This window comes from Maylandia zebra, linkage group LG4 (genome assembly GCF_041146795.1).
Source record: "Maylandia zebra isolate NMK-2024a linkage group LG4, Mzebra_GT3a, whole genome shotgun sequence".
In the NCBI taxonomy this organism is placed as follows: Eukaryota; Metazoa; Chordata; class Actinopteri; order Cichliformes; family Cichlidae; genus Maylandia; species Maylandia zebra.
The window spans coordinates 4,947,533-4,966,248 of record NC_135170.1 but is presented as its reverse complement, the minus strand read 5'-3'; the positions used below and the strand labels follow the sequence as shown (position 1 = coordinate 4,966,248).

At 40.2% G+C, this 18,716-nt stretch overlaps 2 protein-coding genes across 2 annotated transcripts in view; one reads left to right on the top strand and one right to left on the bottom strand.

Moving 5' to 3' along the window:
- The window catches only part of LOC101480852 (uncharacterized), a 32,069-nt gene extending 19,227 nt beyond the window's left edge, over positions 1–12,842 (top strand). Inside the window, exons 10-15 of the mRNA XM_004570317.3 lie at positions 3,067–3,420; positions 6,596–6,613; positions 6,962–7,059; positions 8,686–8,727; positions 8,954–9,001; positions 10,630–12,842. Of these exons, the coding sequence (XP_004570374.2) occupies positions 3,067–3,420; positions 6,596–6,613; positions 6,962–7,059; positions 8,686–8,727; positions 8,954–9,001; positions 10,630–10,680 (611 nt within the window). The 3' untranslated portion in view covers positions 10,681–12,842. The remainder of the gene's footprint in view (positions 1–3,066; positions 3,421–6,595; positions 6,614–6,961; positions 7,060–8,685; positions 8,728–8,953; positions 9,002–10,629) is intronic.
- Positions 12,843–13,963: 1,121 nt separating this feature from the next.
- The window catches only part of LOC143418443 (uncharacterized), an 11,742-nt gene continuing 6,989 nt past the window's right edge, over positions 13,964–18,716 (bottom strand). Inside the window, exons 2-8 of the mRNA XM_076883556.1 lie at positions 16,914–17,049; positions 16,284–16,640; positions 15,976–16,192; positions 15,430–15,653; positions 15,107–15,254; positions 14,892–15,001; positions 13,964–14,659 (exon numbers count right to left, since the gene is read on the bottom strand). Of these exons, the coding sequence (XP_076739671.1) occupies positions 14,351–14,659; positions 14,892–15,001; positions 15,107–15,254; positions 15,430–15,653; positions 15,976–16,192; positions 16,284–16,640; positions 16,914–17,049 (1,501 nt within the window). The 3' untranslated portion in view covers positions 13,964–14,350. The remainder of the gene's footprint in view (positions 14,660–14,891; positions 15,002–15,106; positions 15,255–15,429; positions 15,654–15,975; positions 16,193–16,283; positions 16,641–16,913; positions 17,050–18,716) is intronic.

The following is an 18,716-nucleotide window of genomic DNA, read 5'->3' as shown; positions in this document are numbered from 1 at the left end:
TCCCCACTTTCTTGAATCAGGCTTTCACTCAACATTTTTTTGCTACTTCATGCATTCTCTCTGACTTCCACGTTGTGGACAGACTGCTGCTCTTAGTGCAGCTTTTCAAGTAAATATCACTTTAAAGGTACAGGACAGAAGATATACAGATATACAGAGAGATGTTTTCTCAAAGAAGTCAGGACAATTTACTTTACAAAAACAAAAAACGCCCAAATGACCCTCATATGGCCATAAACGTTAAATTCGACCAAGATTAGTCATTAAAAGCAGAAAAACTAAAACACATCTAAAAGAGGACACACATACACGTACAGTGCTACTGACTGTCAGGTTAAAATTGTTAAATGTTGTCATTGTGTCACTTAAATTTGTAAGACTTAAATTTGTAAGTCTTAGTTCGAACTATATGATTAAAGGCATTCTCTTGTTTCTGACTCCCCCCCCCCCCCCCCCCCCCCCCCCCACACACACACACACACACAGTTTTTTTAACCTTTTGTGACCATGGGGGGATTTACAATGGGTGTTTGTGTAAACTGTGTGTAACAGAATAAAAGGCTGCTATGGGGTGATGGTTCTTTGAAGTGGTCTGAGACTGAGGGCAGAAGGGCTGCTCTGAGATCCTTCCCTTACTAGCATGTGAAAAACCGGTTGAACTGTTCGTCTTGCTTCCTTACTTCGTTAACGGGAATAAGTTTCAAAACCAGTGGGGCCTGTGGAAGCGCAGACCAGACACTGACATTTTATTGCAAAAGACGAATATTTCACCTTTTTTTCAGTGCTTGACAGCTGCTGTTGTCTTTCTATTCTTTGCCCAAAAATGAGATTAAACGCAGTCAGACTCCATCCATTCAAGAAAAATGTTTAAAGAAACCTCCAAGGGTTTTTTTTTTTCGTAAAAAATATTTTGACTTTAAAGAAGCTTTGAGTTTCACACATGGACAAAATACATATTTGATCATATTTACTAAGTATTATCTGTTCAGATTAACATTTCAATGACAATTCAAGTTTTGTTAGTAAGTTTTTCTTTGTTTTGTGCTAGAGAACACCAAACTGTTGTCAAATAGCTAAATAAGCATTTTGTAAGAGAAAGTTCTAGTTTTTTAAGGATCTGGTCTCTTCGAGTGGACAACAGTCATTTGTAAAACAGTGTCGTGTTTTAAATGTACTGGTCAGTGTGCAACCCTTCACAGAAGGGTCCTCTCTGTGATCCCTACAGACAGTTACAGTGGGGCAAAAAAGTATTTAGTCAGCCACCGATTGTGCAAGTTCCCCCACCTAAAATGATGACAGAGGTCAGTAATTTGCACCAGAGGTACACTTCAACTGTGAGAGACAGAATGTGAAAGAAAAATCCATGAATCCACATGGTAGGATTTGTAAAGAATTTATTGGTAAATCAGGGTGGAAAATAAGTATTTGGTCAATAACAAAAATACAACTCAATACTTTGTAACATAACCTTTGTTGGCAATAACAGAGGTCAAACGTTTACTATAGGTCTTTACCAGGTTTGCACACACAGTAGCTGGTATTTTGGCCCATTCCTCCATGCAGATCTTCTCGAGAGCAGTGATGTTTTGGGGCTGTCGCCGAGCAACACGGACTTTCAACTCCCGCCACAGATTTTCTATGGGGTTGAGGTCTGGAGACTGGCTAGGCCACTCCAGGACTTTCAAATGCTTCTTACGGAGCCACTCCTTTGTTGCCCGGGCGGTGTGTTTTGGATCATTGTCATGTTGGAAGACCCAGCCTCGTTTCATCTTCAAAGTTCTCACTGATGGAAGGAGGTTTTGGCTCAGAATCTCACGATACATGGCCCCATTCATTCTGTCCTTAACACGGATCAGTCGTCCTGTCCCCTTGGCAGAAAAACAGCCCCATAGCATGATGTTTCCACCCCCATGCTTCACAGTAGGTATGGTGTTCTTGGGATGCAACTCAGTATTCTTCTTCCTCCAAACACGACGAGTTGAGTTTATACCAAAAAGTTCTACTTTGGTTTCATCTGACCACATGACATTCTCCCAATCCTCTGCTGTATCATCCATGTGCTCTCTGGCAAACTTCAGACGGGCCTGGACATGCACTGGCTTCAGCAGCGGAACACGTCTGGCACTGCGGGATTTGATTCCCTGCCGTTGTAGTGTGTTACTGATGGTGACCTTTGTTACTTTGGTCCCAGCTCTCTGCAGGTCATTCACCAGGTCCCCCCGTGTGGTTCTGGGATCTTTGCTCGCCGTTCTCATGATCATTTTGACCCCACGGGATGAGATCTTGCGTGGAGCCCCAGATCGAGGGAGATTATCAGTGGTCTTGTATGTCTTCCATTTTCTGATGATTGCTACCACAGTTGATTTTTTCACACCAAGCTGCTTGCCTATTGTAGATTCACTCTTCCCAGTCTGGTGCAGGTCTACAATACTTTTCCTGGTGTCCTTCGAAAGCTCTTTGGTCTTGGCCATGGCGGAGTTTGGAGTCTGACTGTTTGAGGCTGTGGACAGGTGTCTTTTATACAGATGATGAGTTCAAACAGGTGCCATTCATACAGGTAACGAGTGGGGGACAGAAAAGCTTCTTACAGAAGACGTTACAGGTCTGTGAGAGCCAGAGATTTTCCTTGTTTGAGGTGACCAAATACTTATTTTCCACCCTGATTTACCAATAAATTCTTTACAAATCCTACCATGTGAATTCATGGATTTTTTTTCACATTCTCTCTCTCACAGTTGAAGTGTACCTCTGGTGCAAATTACTGACCTCTGTCATCATTTTAAGTGGGGGAACTTGCACAATCGGTGGCTGACTAAATACTTTTTTGCCCCACTGTATAGATGCAAATCCCAGGAGATCAGCAGTTTCTGTAGTACTTACACCAGCCTTTTAAATTACCCTTCTATTCAAACGAAATATAAGTAGTGATATTGAATTTTAAATAATTAATTTGGAAACAGTCTAGAATTTCCCCCAAAATGTAATTTTATGACCGCTAACATAATTAACACATGAAAAAAAATAGCTACAAACTCTTGTGTTTACTCAATCCACCTCCACCAACAGCACCACCAAAACCTTCACCGACAACACCAACCATTGAAGCAACACCATCAACAGCACCAACCATTGAAGCAACACCATCAATAGCACCAGCCATTGAAGCAACACCATCAACAGCACCAACCATTGAAGCAACACCATCAACACCACTGCCAACAACACCAACCACTAAAGCAACACCACCAACAGGACCAGCCATCGACGCAACATCATCAACAGCACCAGCCATCGAAGCAACACCAACCATTGAAGTAACAACAAAAAACCCAAGCACAGCATCAACAACAAAAACAACAGCACCATCAACGACATCGTCAACAACAAGTACAACAGCAGCATCATTCCTGGTGAATTCACGTAAGTTACGTTAATAGAACTTTATTTGATGTGTCATGGAAAATATATTGTAATAGTTTTAGTTCAAATAAATAACTTAAGTTTAACAATGATTCTGAAAAACTCTCCACATGGACGAGTAGAGAGTCTAATCTGATAGGCCAGCCACCTTTGGAGCAAGCTCATTACCACTGCTTGTATTCGGAGTCTCGATCTTCCAGTCACAATCCAAAGCTCATGACTGTAGGTGAGGGTAGGGACTTAGATTCGCTTTTGTGTTCAAGTCCTGGTCCAGGTTCTGGGTGCAAACTACACAGTGTTCAACAAGACTATTTTCTTTTTAACAGGCCTTGAAAAACAGTCAGTAATCACTGTTGGCCTCTGAGGTTTTATTACAACTATTCATCTGCAGCATGTTTTAAAGCTCCGTTTTTGAAACCTTAACGGCAGCTGAGGATCAGGAATTATATTATATCCAAAACCATGCAGCAGTATATTAATGACTAACCTCGTATTGTGGATAGATTATATCAGGTATTCTCCTGGCTGAAGTTTGGTCGTCTTTCATCCTTTTTCTGTTATGTGATTGGGATCAGGGACCCGATGTTTTGTATTGTTTTTTTCACTTTTATTGGGGGGGGGGGGGATTGTTCATCCTCCAGCATTACTGTGATAATGTGTTTATATTATGCTATCCATAGGCTTGCTGGCATATAACGGTGGCTGGCTACAGAGCTAACTTCAGTAACCCTACAAACTTTACTGCTGTTTATTTTACTGTCTTTATATATGTCTGAAGCGACAGCAGAGCTGTACATTTTAATTTTTCAAAAATCCCTCAGTAAGAACCTGGTGTATCATCTTTAGATGGAAACTAACCATCTACCCTAACCCTAACTCCCTGCTAACTTCTAACTCTGTTAAATTTCATATTTCATAAATTTCATAAATCCTGTTTTTAAGGGATGCCTGGATGTTAAGCTTTATTGTTTCATCTAGTAGAGCAGCCACACTGATCATTATATTGAAGATGAAATATTTTAGACAGATTTTAACTCTCAGTGAAGCCCGCAGTATTTGTTTGAGTTTGGCAGCTGAAGAGAAGTTTGGACCTGGAAACATCTAATGATGTGAGATCTTATAGGAGGATATGATGATTAGTCTCCGGAGTGTCGGCCAGTGAGCACAGCGCCCACTAGAGAACTTCAAGCCACCCTCATGAAGTCTGTTCCTGATTTTGTGGTCAGAGACATTCACACCAGTGACCTGCTGGAGGTCATTTTGTAGCTCTGGCAGTGCTCATCTTGTTCTTCCTGGCACAAAGAAGCCGATACCTGCCCTGCTGATGAGTTAAGGATCTTCTCTGTCCCTGTCCAGCTCTTCTAGAGTAAAAACCTATCTCCCGGATTCTCCTCCATGCTCTTGAGATTGTGCTGGGACACAGCAAACCTTCTGACAATAACACGTATCCTGGATGAGATGAACTGCCTGTGCAACCTCTGTATCCATATCGCCTCATGCTACCAGCAGCCAAATGCAAAACTAGTGAACAAACAGTAAGAAAAGATGAGAAGGGAAAAGTGTCCCCCACATGTGAAACCATTATCTCTCATTGCTGCCCTTGTAGTGCACCAGTCGTCAATTTCTTTAACACTAAAGCAGATGAAACTGATCCACATCCCCCCTCTGGTACTTACAGCTGAACAGATCAGTTTAACTAACTTGATGCTGTACTCTGATTTAAAAACTGTTCCTTGCGATTGTACTCATAGTCTTTCCTTTCTCCCATAGGTTCACAGGGAGGAATTTGTAAGTTTTTTGAATATACTTTTGATACTGAAATTAAGAGTTACTTTAATTTGCAGTTGTACTTGTATAGTTTTATCCATCCATCCATCTTCATCCGCTTTGTCCGGGGCCGGGTCGCGGGGGCAGCAGCCTAAGCAAAGAGGCCCAGACCTCCCTCTCCCCAGCCACCTCCTCCAGCTTATCCGGGGGAACACCAAGGCGTTCCCAGGCCAGCCGAGAGATATAATCTCTCCAGCGTGTCCTGGGTCTGCCCCGGGGCCTCCTCCCGGTGGGACATGCCTGGAACACCTCACCCAGGAGGCGCCCAGGGGGCATCCTTGTCAGATGCCCGAACCACCTCAGCTGGCTCCTTTCGATGTGGAGCAGCAGCTGCTCTACTCTGAGCCCCTCCCGGATGACCAAATTTCTCACCCTATCTCTAAGGGAGAGGCCAGCCACCCTTCGGAGGAAGCTCATTTCTGCCGCTTGTATCCGCGATCTCGTTCTTTCGGTCACTACCCACAGCTCGTGGCCATAGGTGAGGGTGGGGACGTAGATCGACCGGTAAATTGAGAGCTTCGCTTTTACACTCAGCTCCCTCTTCACCACGACGGACCGGTGCAGCGTCCGCATCACTGCAGCTGCAGCCCCAATCCGTCTGTCGATCTCTGGCTCCCTTCTCCCATCACTTGCGAACAAGACCCCGAGATACTTGAACTCCTCCACTTGGGGCAGGAACTCATCCCCGACCCGGAGTGGGCACTCCACCCTTTTCCGGCTGAGAACCATGGCCTCAGATTTGGAGGTGCTGATCCTCATTCCCGCTGCTTCACACTCGGCTGCGAACCGCTCCAGTGCGAGCTGGAGGCCCTCACCCGATGAAGCCAACAGAACCACATCATCTGCAAAAATCAGAGATGAGATTCTGAGGCCACCAAAGCGAAAGCCCTCCGCCACTTGGCTGCGCCTAGAAATCCTGTCCATAAAAATTATGAACAGAACCGGAGACAAAGGGCAGCCCTGGCGGAGCCCATCACCCACCGGGAACGAGTCCGACTTATTGCCAGCAATGCGAACCAAGCTCTTGCAACGGTTGTATAGGGATCGAATGGCCCGTAGCAATGGGCCAGACACCCCATACTCCCGCAACACCTCCCACAGGATACCCCGAGGGACACGGTCGAATGCCTTCTCCAAGTCCACTTGTATAGTTTTAGTTCATTTTTATTGTTTATTAATATTTTAGTGTTTATTTGGGTTGATACAATTATATATATTAACAAGATTGCACTGGCATTATAATTAACATTCTATAACAAGCTATGTACTGAAAGAAACAAACCGCAATACTCTCGACACACGTTTAGTTTGCAGATGTTCTCATACAGTCTTTCCTGTTTTTTCATAGGTTCAGAAAAAGAAACGGGTAAGCTTGTGTTTTTTGTTTATTTATTTATTCTTTGCTTCAGTAAAATGTATATTGACAAGTTTGTTGTAGTACCGACATTCCAAAAGAGCCCAAGTCCTCATTTTCTTTTTCAGGTTCCAAAAACTGATAAAACAAATACAGAATTCAACATAATTGTTTTAAAACAACCATATAGCATGTACGATATTTATTAAATGTGTGAATCTTACAGATTGGCCACACTATAGAAAACAAGACAAAAATTAATAGTTCATGCACTTTAAAAACTTTATTCATGCATAAATATGTGTTATCAAGGGAGTGTTACTTTGAAAATTAATACATGTTCAACTTCTTCTCAAACAGGAAGTGACATCCAAAAGATTTTAATAGGAGTTCTTATCATGACGAACATCATTGTCCCCATGGCAATTTATCTGTACATGCGTAACCAGATTCAGCAGGTGAGTGGCAGCTCAGATGTGAATGTTGCTTAATGCAGGGATGTAAGGATGTTCAACTACACATTTAATTTAATACAATAAAGCAGGACAGCAAATGCTGATAAAAATAAATAAATGTGTAAAATTCCAGATAAAAGAGGGTAATTCCATAAATTTACCAACATTTCCTGTTTAAAAAAACAAAAAACAAAAAAACCCCACTGAAAAACAAAATGATTGAAGACTCCGGTTAGAGTCTTTGCCAGACTGATTCTGGGCCCTGGGCCGTGTGTGTGATACATGTGGCTTAAAGAATGGCGTAGCAGCATGTACCCAGACATATATGGGCTCACATTGTGGTCATAAATATTTTGTACTTGTAAATCACAATGTGTAGTTGTGGACTGAGTACTTTGTAAACCAAAATATCTGAAAATTTTATGTTTGTGATAGATGAGAATTTATGAGTTTGTAAAAACTATTTACACAAGTTACAAATATTTTTGTTGAGGTCTGGCTACAGATACAAAGCAAAAAACTATGTGTAAAACTCTGCTCTCAAGGCTGTGTGTGACTTTCAACTTGCAGTTATGAAGTTTGACCCGGTTCCTTTCAGCAGATCGGTCAATGTCATGTAACAAATTTAACAATCCAATCAGATAACAGATGGGTGGGCTTTACTTAGCCTCAGGCCCTTGAAGGGTAAATGCCCTTTCATGTGCCAGTGTTTTCCTTCATCACCACGAATGAAAACATTTTGTGCGTGTCTGAGTTCGGTAAATTTTTTGAGTCACAGGTTTATGTGTTTATACAGACCCAGAGCCTTTTCAACTGCTCACTTCAGGGGGAGAGCAGTGCTGTGGAAACAACAGACTCCTCACTAGTCGGGACAGTTACAAAGCTTTCTTCATTATGAATGAGCGATACGTGTTTTATTGAACATTTCAGCATAATACAACACAAATTCTTGTAGAGGATATAAAGTAAGAGAGGTACATGTTTTGAAACGACAAGGAGCAGGCGCATCTAGTACATGAAGAGCTGCTGCAAAAAAACGACAGCGGCCAGCGCAACAAATGTTGGATCCTTCACTCTTAGTTAGCGATGAGTGCAGCGCATGCCGTATCTGTTGTAAAAGGGCCTTTATGCTGCACCGTGTGACTCACAGCAAAGGTCCCGGGTGAGCCCTGACTTTGTGTTAACGTAATACTAAAGTAATAATGGTATTTCTGACTGGTATAGCACAACTTTATCTTTCCAACAGCTACCGAAAGTTAAGGGACCTAGCTTGTATGAGCCTCATGGGATATTAATATAGAGATCCTCCAGCTTCAAACTGTATCACCCTTCCAGGACCTGAAGCTCAGTAAAGCTGAGTAAGCCAAACTCATCTGATTTCTGATTGTCATGGCAACCACAAATTTAACAATCCAAAGACCAATCGACTTAAACGAATTTGTACTTGCAAGTTGAAAGTCACACGCAAGCGAGGGAACTTGAGAGTTTTACACGTAGATTTTTGATTTGAATCAGTTTCTGTGAGAACATGAGTATGACAGTGTTAAACCTTTTATGTAATAGCACAAATTTGTCACATTGATGCGGAAATGAAGGTTGACCATGGCTTCTGTTTCATTTCTGCTTCAGATTCCAAACTTGAGGGAAGAAGTAAGAATGATAGAGATGCAGGTATTTTTGTAGAATGTGGATGCTAACTCACTGTAACTGAAGCACAGAGGATTAGGATACAACTAAACTTGCAGTTATTTGATAGTCTTACTTAGATATTACATTTCATTAATAAGAACAACAGAAGTGATTTATCTGTTTCTTAACATTGGTAGAGAGTCAACTTTGTGTTAAACCCTGGTCTGCGTGTTTTTGCTTTAACAGTATTATTTTCTTCTCTTTTTAGCAAAACACATTTCCCAGGGATGTTGAAGAGGGTCCCATTTTATTAACGGTAATTTTTACTGTACTACTACTTTCATAAACGGTGCCTGTAAAAGACTTAATGTTTCAAACACGTGGTTTCCTTGACTGATGAGACCAGACAAGACCCGAATGGAAACACAGCCTTGACTGATTTGATATTTGTTCCCACTAAGTGTGCTTTTTTTTTTTTTTTTTTTTGTCAGCAGAGGTCCAGCTGTAACTACAAAAATCTATTTTTCCAACAACTGTAGGTAAAAAAACAAAACAAAACAAAACAAAACTGTGTCTGCTTATGTGCTCGATACTGGACTTCTCTCAGCTGGGAAGAAACGCACAGATCACTGGGTTAAGTTTCCTTTGTGAGGAGCTGATTAAAAAAACGTTAGACAAAAGTAGCATTTTCTTATTTTTTGTGACTAACAATTTCATGTTGAAAAATAATCTACCTGTTTTATTTTGCATTATTGTGAAATTCAGCAATACACCATTCAGAAATTATCACCAGCTGACTTTTGCAAGTCTTTCTATTGAGTCTGTTCAAATATGGGTTTCTGCAGGAGTCCCCAAATTTCCACAACATCTTTGCCAATGACGTGAAAAAAGATTTAGGCCACATGACACAACACGGATATTTTGTTTGATGCGTGTCTTTTGGACTTCACATTCATTTTAACTGGCTTTTTATTTTTTTGTAACTTGACTCTCACCTCTGTTTCTATTGTAACTGGTCTTTAAGTGATGACATGATGAATCCTGCTAATGGGCCCAAACTACTCTGCATTTAATAAGGCTGTTGATCAGAGATGATCACAAGCTGACTTTTACTATTATTTTTTACTAGTGTCTGTTTAAATATCTTTCTTTTACATATTTTCAACTAGCAAGCACGCAGACATTTTTTTAAATGTCCCAAATTACAGATCCAGGTTTATTTTGATGGCAAGAAAGGCCACTGAAAATGTCAGTATGTAGTATGTAAAGTATGTGTGATATTTAAAGCTAAAATTCTACAGAATTTGACACGAATGACTCTACCAGTTTGGTCAAGGAGAGGGTTCAGATATCCAGCCATAAGACCGTTCTTGGCTATGAAAAGCACTTGGTTGATGTGGCTAAAGGACATTTACATTAATATTAATGAGGGTGGCTGATCTATATATTGGAGCACGCATGTATAATTCTGACACAGTGCGGATTAGAGAAAGTCCAAAATAAATTCAAACTTGTGCACCAAATACTTGTTTTCATAAAGTTATAAAAGATGTACGCTTTTATAACAGTCCAAAGAAATCACGGTGTGAAAAAGACTTTCAACGCAGTCATTTAGTTTGAAGCATGTCTTTTGGACTTTTTATTTTAAATGTACTTTCACTTACTGACTACCTCTATCTCTATTGTATTGTCTGATACATGGAGGTCTAAGCAAGAAAACTACTCAGGTTTTGGGAAAAGATCACAGTTCAAATACACAGCCCAGGATGCTCCATTTGAAAGCTTACCCAAAGATATGGACTACTCAGTCAGATCTTTGGGACTGATAAGAGCTGACTACAGTCACTCTGCCACAGAAACCTCCATTAAAAATGATCAGCCATGTGTTTCGCCAGTCAAGCACACACTTGACTAAGTGCTTTTCTCTTTCTCTTTGTCATACAGACGCCCGAGAGTTCCATCATCATAAATTCACCTGAAAACACCATAATTTAAAGCCCTTGCCCAAATAGAACACACCATTAGAAGTTCTGAGCTGCTGAGAATCTGGATAAATCTGGATACGAGGATCTGCCTTACACAGATCTGGACTTACACAGTCCAGGTGAAGTAAAGGTGGTCTGTGAAGGCCTCTGCGCCCAAAGGTGGATAAGCTTCCAATGTGAAGAAGAGTGGGACCAAACAAGCCGCAGCATGCCTGTTCATGTAACTGCTCTGCAGTCGCACATCAAGATTGTTTTCTGTCCGCCTCATGCAAAATGTTTTACTGCTGTGCTGGTTTTAAGTGACCAAAGTCTTACCAGAAGAAGTGCACTGCAGAAAATCTGTTTTAACACGAACAATAACGAGTTGGTTTTTTGTCATATTTAGAATAATTTTAAACACAAAGACACAGATTATGCATGTAGTCAGTAAACATATATATGTGTGTGTCTCTGTGTGTTCAAGTGTTCCACTGTGCAGACTACTATATTTAGTGCGACTGCAAAAGAAAAAAGTTACGTTTTTATGGCTAATGGACTAATTGCCTCTGTTCATGTGTGCATATTTGGGGAAAGGTTTGGTGGCTTTTTTTCTATTCCTTGTATGTATTAAGTATGTTGTGATAAAGCTTCAGCTGAAAAGCTAAAAGTGCCTAAAAAAAATTAAATATTATTATTTTTTTATTGCACAATGCACATTAAGCGAAGCCACCATAAAAAATTGAACTTTTACCTTTTTCTAAGCCAGCTGTGCTAGCTTTACCCCTAAAATGTGATCTTATCTGTTAACAGTTGTTCTAGATAAGTTCTCACTGTACAGTCCTCATACATCCATCGAATGTGTTTGTGTTTCATGGAAGTATAAATAGAAAATTACCTACCGCAATGCTTTTATTATTTTCATAAATCACTGCAAAAACAAAGAGATGTGAAAAAAGCGGTCTTCTCTGCACGTTTTCATTTTCATACTGTCACGTTATTTCACTCTTATATATGGTAAATGGTCTGTATTTGTATAGCGCTTTACTTGGTCCACTCTTGTGTATGTGTAATTATCCCACATATCTGTCCCTCACATATGGAAGACTGTAGACATTGTTCTGTGTTTTCAGTTTTTGGCTTTTGATGCATTTGTGGAATATATTTTAGTTTTTGTTTATGTAAAAATTTTTATTTTTATATATTTTTTAAGCCAACCACTTTATTTATTGTGTTTGTAATAGAGACTGAGTAGGAGTTTTTTTGTTTTGTTTTTGAATGTGTAGATGTGAGTTTAGACAAGCATCTATGATTCCCATACATACTCCTTGGTGTGGAACAAAAATGTCCAGACTGAAAAGAGAAAAATGTAAGCAGATAATAGAACGGACCCGGTGAACATATCTGAGCACAGGAGCCAGACTTGTAAAGTGTATAAAAAGCTATATTTAAAACCAAGTAATAAATAAGAAATGAATAAAAAAGAAAAATCAAACAAAAACATTTCTTTAATTGAAACAGTCACATTAAGGATTCATCTACACCAGGGGTCCCCAAACCCCGTCCACAAGGGCCGGTGTCCCTGCAGGTTTTAATAATAATAATAATAATAATGGATTGGATTTATATAGCGCTTTTCAAGGCACCCAAAGCGCTTTACAATGCCACTATTCATTCATTCGCGCATTCACACACTGGTGGAGGCAGCTACGGTTGTAGCCACAGCTGCCCTGGGGCAGACTGACAGAAGCGAGGCTGCCATATCGCGCCATCGGCCCCTCTGGCCAACACCAGTAGGTGGCAGGTGAAGGACACAACGACCAGGACAGAGAGCCCGGGGATCGAACTGGCGACCTTCCGGTTACAGATGCGCTTCCCAAACCCCTGAGTTTTAGATCTCACCCTGGGTCAACACACCTGAATCACGTGATTAGTTCATTACCAGGCCTCTGGAGAACTTCAGGACATGTTGTCTGTATCCCAATTCAGGGTCTGCAGCCTTAAAGTACGCAGCCTTGACGGTCCACACGGGCCGCGTACTCAAAGACTGCTAAGGCTGGAAGTGCAAGGCTTCTGAAATGGGATGGTCTAGCCTCCGTTGCGCTGCCCAGGTTGCCTAGCAACCATGACACTAACTGCTGGAAACGTTTCATACAGCTTTGTTTGACAGAAATAAAGGAGAAAATCTTTTGTTCATTTGTTTGTTTGTTTCTACATGAGCTTTGATTTGATAAGTATCTGAGGCTGAGACCACAGGACTGTGAAATCATGATTATTGGGCTTCACTTCTGTACTGAACAATCATTTAAGATTAGCTAGTAAATAACAATTAGCTAATGTTGTTCATGAGACTAAAGTCATCTCACTTTGGTGATGCAAATATAATAAGTTATTATTTCAATCATTATTAGTTATTACAGCAGTGAATGAACTCTGTTTCAAATACTGAGCTTCAGTATTTATTTATATTTCCTGTCACCTTAAATCTTCATTCAAAGACAGGTTCCTTTGACACTGTATGTATAAATGTATTATATATAAGAGACTGTCAAGAGATGCATTCTTAAACACTTTTTCAGTTGAGAATCAGAGAGGAGAAACACAGTTTTACTTGTATACAAGGGCAGCACAGAGCACTCGCACTGAGAGTGAGGGCTCTGAGACTCGCAGCTCTGTGACTGCCCTGGTCTTTATTTATATATCGGTGGGTGTTTGTTCCTTACATTGGAATGGTTGGTTTCACCCAAATGTATCAGTAAGCCTAAATTTGGTCAATGGCTGCACTGCAAAAACAGCTATACTTGAAACACGCTAAATATTCTTAAATCTGACAAAATTTTCTTGTTTTGAGCAAAAAAAATCTGCCAATGGGGTAAGCAAAAGTTGCTTGACTAGAATTCTTAAAACTAGCAAATTAATCTAACTGCCATATGCCTTTTAACTAGACAAAATTGTCTAAAATGTGTGCTTATTTGAAGAAAATGTGACTTATTATAAGTAAAAGACACTTTGATATTTAGAAAATATGTACCTAAAATGAGTATTATGCTTTCTTGAACAAGCTGTTTTCAAGAATTATTTGCTTACTTTAAGATTCTACACCTTAATTTAGATTTTTCACATAAAAAAAACACCTTACTATAGGACAAATTTTCTTAAAACTGAATTGTTTCTTTCTTGATTGAGCTAACTATAAGAATTATGTTTCGACTCTGAGAACAATAATCAGCAAAAATTCCTGAGAATAAGACACCATCTCTTCAAAAAGCTACTAAAAATAAGGGAATTCATCTTAAATTAAGACAGCAAAAGCACTCTTAGTTTTTGCGCTTTTATTGACACAGCAATGGGTCAGTAACTCACTGAGGTCTGTTCCAGGAGAATCATGTCTAAAATTATACATTTCAACAGGGTACTGTGTAACATGGCCAATATAAGAAGTGCATATTCCAGATACTCTTAACATGAATAATAACAGTATAACACACTCATGGCTGGTATCAAAAATAAATTTTGCTGAAGCTTAAAACAATCACTATTTCAAATCCTATATTACATAACATTTTAGAAGAACAAGTTTAACGACCACACAAACAAACATGTGTTTTACATTTGAACAACTTTTCTAAAGAGAAAAAAAACAACCTCACTGACCAACACTGAGTCTGATAAACAAGGCAGATGGAGTCTGTCATCTGAGAGACTCACTCAATGAATGACTTCCACTCACCAAGCGCCTTCTTGTAAGAAGGGGTTGAATCTCGGTCATGGATGGAGTCTTTGAGTATTTCAGTTTGCAATACAGACAGCAGCGTGGAAATGCACTTTGGATATGTGAGGTGGAGGGCATAGTAATATGCCATCAGATAGAGCAGTCCCTCATTAAGATCCTTCCGGTCAAAAGTGCTCACTGGTGTGGTTCCAACAGCTATCATGCAGTTGCCTTCAGAGACAAGCAGAACTGGACAAGCCAGGGGTCGCTGACGCAGGTAGCCTTCAGGGTCTTCTGAAGTCTACATGACAGAAAAAAAGAGGATTAGAACAAGACTGTAAGAAACACAATTTTTGAGTTGCATTAGAGTTTAAAATAGATCAACTTTTTTTGTAGGTTTTACTAATATCAACATGTTATGGGGATCTGAACTTTAAGAATATTTGACTGACTCCACAGTAAAATATATAAAATGAAAACATGAGTAACTGCAAAATTCAACAATATATACACATAGAATATTGCAGCCTTACCTTTAGGACATGGAAAAAAGCCTCACTACAGATGCCCAGCTTCTTAGGTGGTACTGTGCTGGAAGGGAAAAGCACGGGAAGGGCTCTGAACACAGCTGCTGCATGTTCCACTGGTTTGAAAAAAGAAAAATAAGACAGGGCAACACCATTAAGCATTGCAAATAATGTAATCTGCAAAGCATAAATGTAGACAAATCAAGATACTGTAGCATTACCTCCATCCAAAGTTTTTGGCGGCTTCATAACTTTCTTCATGACACCATAAAACTGCACCTTCGAGTAGAAGATTTCCCATCTATCCTTCATCTCAGAAATGTATTTCAAGTTGGATGGTTGAATAATTCTCCGCAGCTCATCAAGGACCTGAAAAATACAGACAGAAACCCAACTGAGATAGATCTGTCTAGCTCTGTATCTGGTCTTGACAATAAGTGATAACAATTTAAACATGAGGGCCAGTATTTAAGAAATTTGAAAATCATATCAAAATGTCCCCAAAGGAATAACAGGATGGCTAAAAGAAATAAGTGCGGCTTACATGATCCAGTTCTCTGAAACAAGGATATGCCTCTAGTATCTTCACTGCTCTGTCCTGCTCCTTTATAGCATCAGAGTTAATGAATTGTCTTCTAGACTCAAACTCCAGGTTCAGCAGTTGGGTAACAGCAGCTTTGTTTGGTTTTTTGGGCTTGTATATTTCTTGAAGTGTATTGTAGTGTCTTGCCTGGGTCTTTTGGCTGTCAAAGAAGTCAGCTGAACCAGCTAAACACACAGAGCAGAGGTGTGCAAATCATTTATTGCCACAGTAAGGTTTTATATATATGTTATTGGTGCAAAACAATAAAACAAAAATACCAAAATATATCTGTAAATTAGATCAACAAATTAACTAACCACCTATCTTAAAATTGTTCATTAATCCTGTGAAGTTGTCACTATTAAATGGAACACAAAGACTCCAAGATAAACAGTGAAGTAATTGTGTTCCATTGTTAGCAGAATTTTTAACAAAAAAACAAAAAGTATCGTCCAAACCACATTTACACTCAGGCTGTAATAAGAGGGTGCATCATATTATACTTACATTCTTCATCACTGCCATCCTGGTGGTGCACTGGGGTGCCCATCGATCTAACTGGTGATTTATCTAGAATAATAGTTGATGCACTGGACTCCCCACTGCTGTCACTTTTTGCAACGCTTTCATTCCCATCCTTTCTTGGCTTCTTCGCAGGAGGTTTTTTGTCTTTCCTTGGACATTTGACATTGGAGAGTCTCTTCATTAGCTTTTTATCAACATGCTCCAAACAGGTACAAACGGTAAAAATTAAAAGATGATAAGATACATCACTCATGATTAACACAGAGTGATATTGAGCAAATGCTACTTACCCACTCACCACACGTTTCTTTAAGCATTGGGTAGTACTCCATTAATCGCTTTGCCATGGCATCAACCTCATGTTTGCTGGGGTATCTGGAGTCGTCAGCTGCTCTTGCTATCGAAATCATGTTTGTCATGGTGTTTCTTACGAGTCGACAAAAGAGTTCCTTTGACAAAGGTTCAGCACACTCTGTCCCCAGCCGCTTCTTTTCAAAGTAAGAATGTCGAGCTTGCTCAAGTTCACTGTCTGTGAAGACTATGTACTCTGGGTTGGACATAGTCACAAACTTAGAAGTGCTGGGTTCCTCTCTGGAGAAGTCACCATCTCCAGTAGTTGTTAGCGTTTTTTCAGCAGCAGTCTTGTTCTAAAATAGTGTACATGGGGCTAATTTCACATAAAATTGCACAAGAACTTTAGGTCTCTAAATATGAAAGAAAGTACAACAAAATATCAGTAAAGTGTTGAACAATAAAAAATATGTATATTTAACAAATGTGTAGGCCACTTGATTTAAATCAAAACTAAAGAAGATTCTACTGTCTATCTGTTAAGTGAGTATTGGTGGAATTACTTGAAACTGCATAAAACAAGCTGGTGTGTTCTCAGTTTTATCACACAGCGATAGGACAGAACTTACTTCTTCACATTTGTGCACTGCAAGCCATAGAGCCCGACGCCTGAGGAAATGTTCAGGACCAGGAAACAGATCTTTGATGTCATCTCGTGAAAGTGATGAGAGCAGGTCTTCTCCAACATTTGCTTCTGCAATAGGAGTTTCCAATTATCACTACATTGCATCATCCTCATGTGCAAGCCAGCTGACAGCTTTGCTTGGGTAACAAACAGGATACACAAGAAACATAATTTAATATTTACCATTTAAAAACAATACTCTATTCCATTACATTCCCTCCTGACTGCTCCACAGGTTCTAAATTACCTTCCTCCCATTGACTGGAAAAAGTATTATATTTGTGATTCGCTTGCACCTTCAGTCCACACATAAACGGCGTTTTTGGTCACTGAAAACGGAGATTTCTAAAAACGCTTGCCAGGGTGGATATTTTCGAAAACTCCGTTTTTGCATATACTGTAGGTGCGGATGAGAAAAACGGAGAAAACGTAGCGTCAAAGGTGTGGGCCTTTTTTGACGTCACACTGTGCGCTGCGTTATTGTTTCGGTGAAATGAATTTCTACAATACTGTTACTGTTAATTGTACTCTCTGCAGTGTTTAAATGCTTACATATACACACACAGTTACTGTCCCTACACACATAGGACTGGGTTCTGCTTCTATGCCCCATCTTTCTTTACTATTTCCCACCGAGGCTTCTAGACTTCTGATTGGCCAACATGAGAGTGAATGAGAGTGCGAGCTGAGCTCAATCAGCACTCCTCCCTCGTCACTGGACCTACTGATACCTGGTGAAACACCCCTTACACTCGTGAATCTCTGCTGGTCTGGGCTTCAAGCTCTGCTTTCTTGCAGTGGCTCTGATGAATCCAAAATGGTCTCTCTGCAATTTTACAGGCTGTGGGTGTAGTCAATGACACTTGATAAGAACCCAATCGCCTGGTTTCAACCTGCAAGAGACTGGAGAAGCGTCGCACGGCAGTTTATTGTTCAAAACAATATCCCTATTTTCTAGTAGTTTCGCCATCCATTCTGCCAGAGTTGTTTCTCTGACAGAGTTGTCTAGTGGTTCACACTTGCATCAATTCATGCATCTTTTCACTGAGTTCTGATTCAAACTATCTCACTTCTGATTCTTTCCAAAAATTATTTCACATGTAACAATTTGTGTATGTGTGTTTTCTATTCATTAATGTAATTGTTAGTTATTTTCTCTCTTTATTTTACCTTCTTTTTGTTTACCTCTTTGTTTGTGACGTGGACATCCCTAAACCATCCTGAGTTCCGGCTTCAATTTCAACCCAATTTTACCCTCTATTCTCGCAGTCGAACTCGTCTGGGCTTCACCTCTCACTGGTCCCTGTCCCTCTCTTCACAGTGTCCTGTGTGGCCGTCAAATCTCCAACAACACAGTCTGTTTCTTCTCTGTTTCTCTTCAGTATTTTCTTTTTAGATTAAGTCCCAGCCTGGCAAAATATCACATTCAGTGCCTTTAAACAGTTATGTCACACTGTTCTTACCAGCCTCCAGTTCACCGTGCATTTTCCATCACGCGGTTTCTTCCATCCTGCTGCTGGTATCGTCAGTTGCACTGTCTTTTTGTCTGCTGTTAATTCTTCAAGTCCACGATGTTCTGTCGGTCTTCATCAGGAGATTAACTGTCCTATGAGCTTCTTCTCAGGATCGGGACAAGTGGGAGGTCAAGCTGTAAAATTTTAAGCCAAAATCTGGCCTTGTCACGGACCCGGTTCCGGGGACTCGGGGTTCGTGAACAGTGTGGACCTTTATTGTTATTAGTGTATTG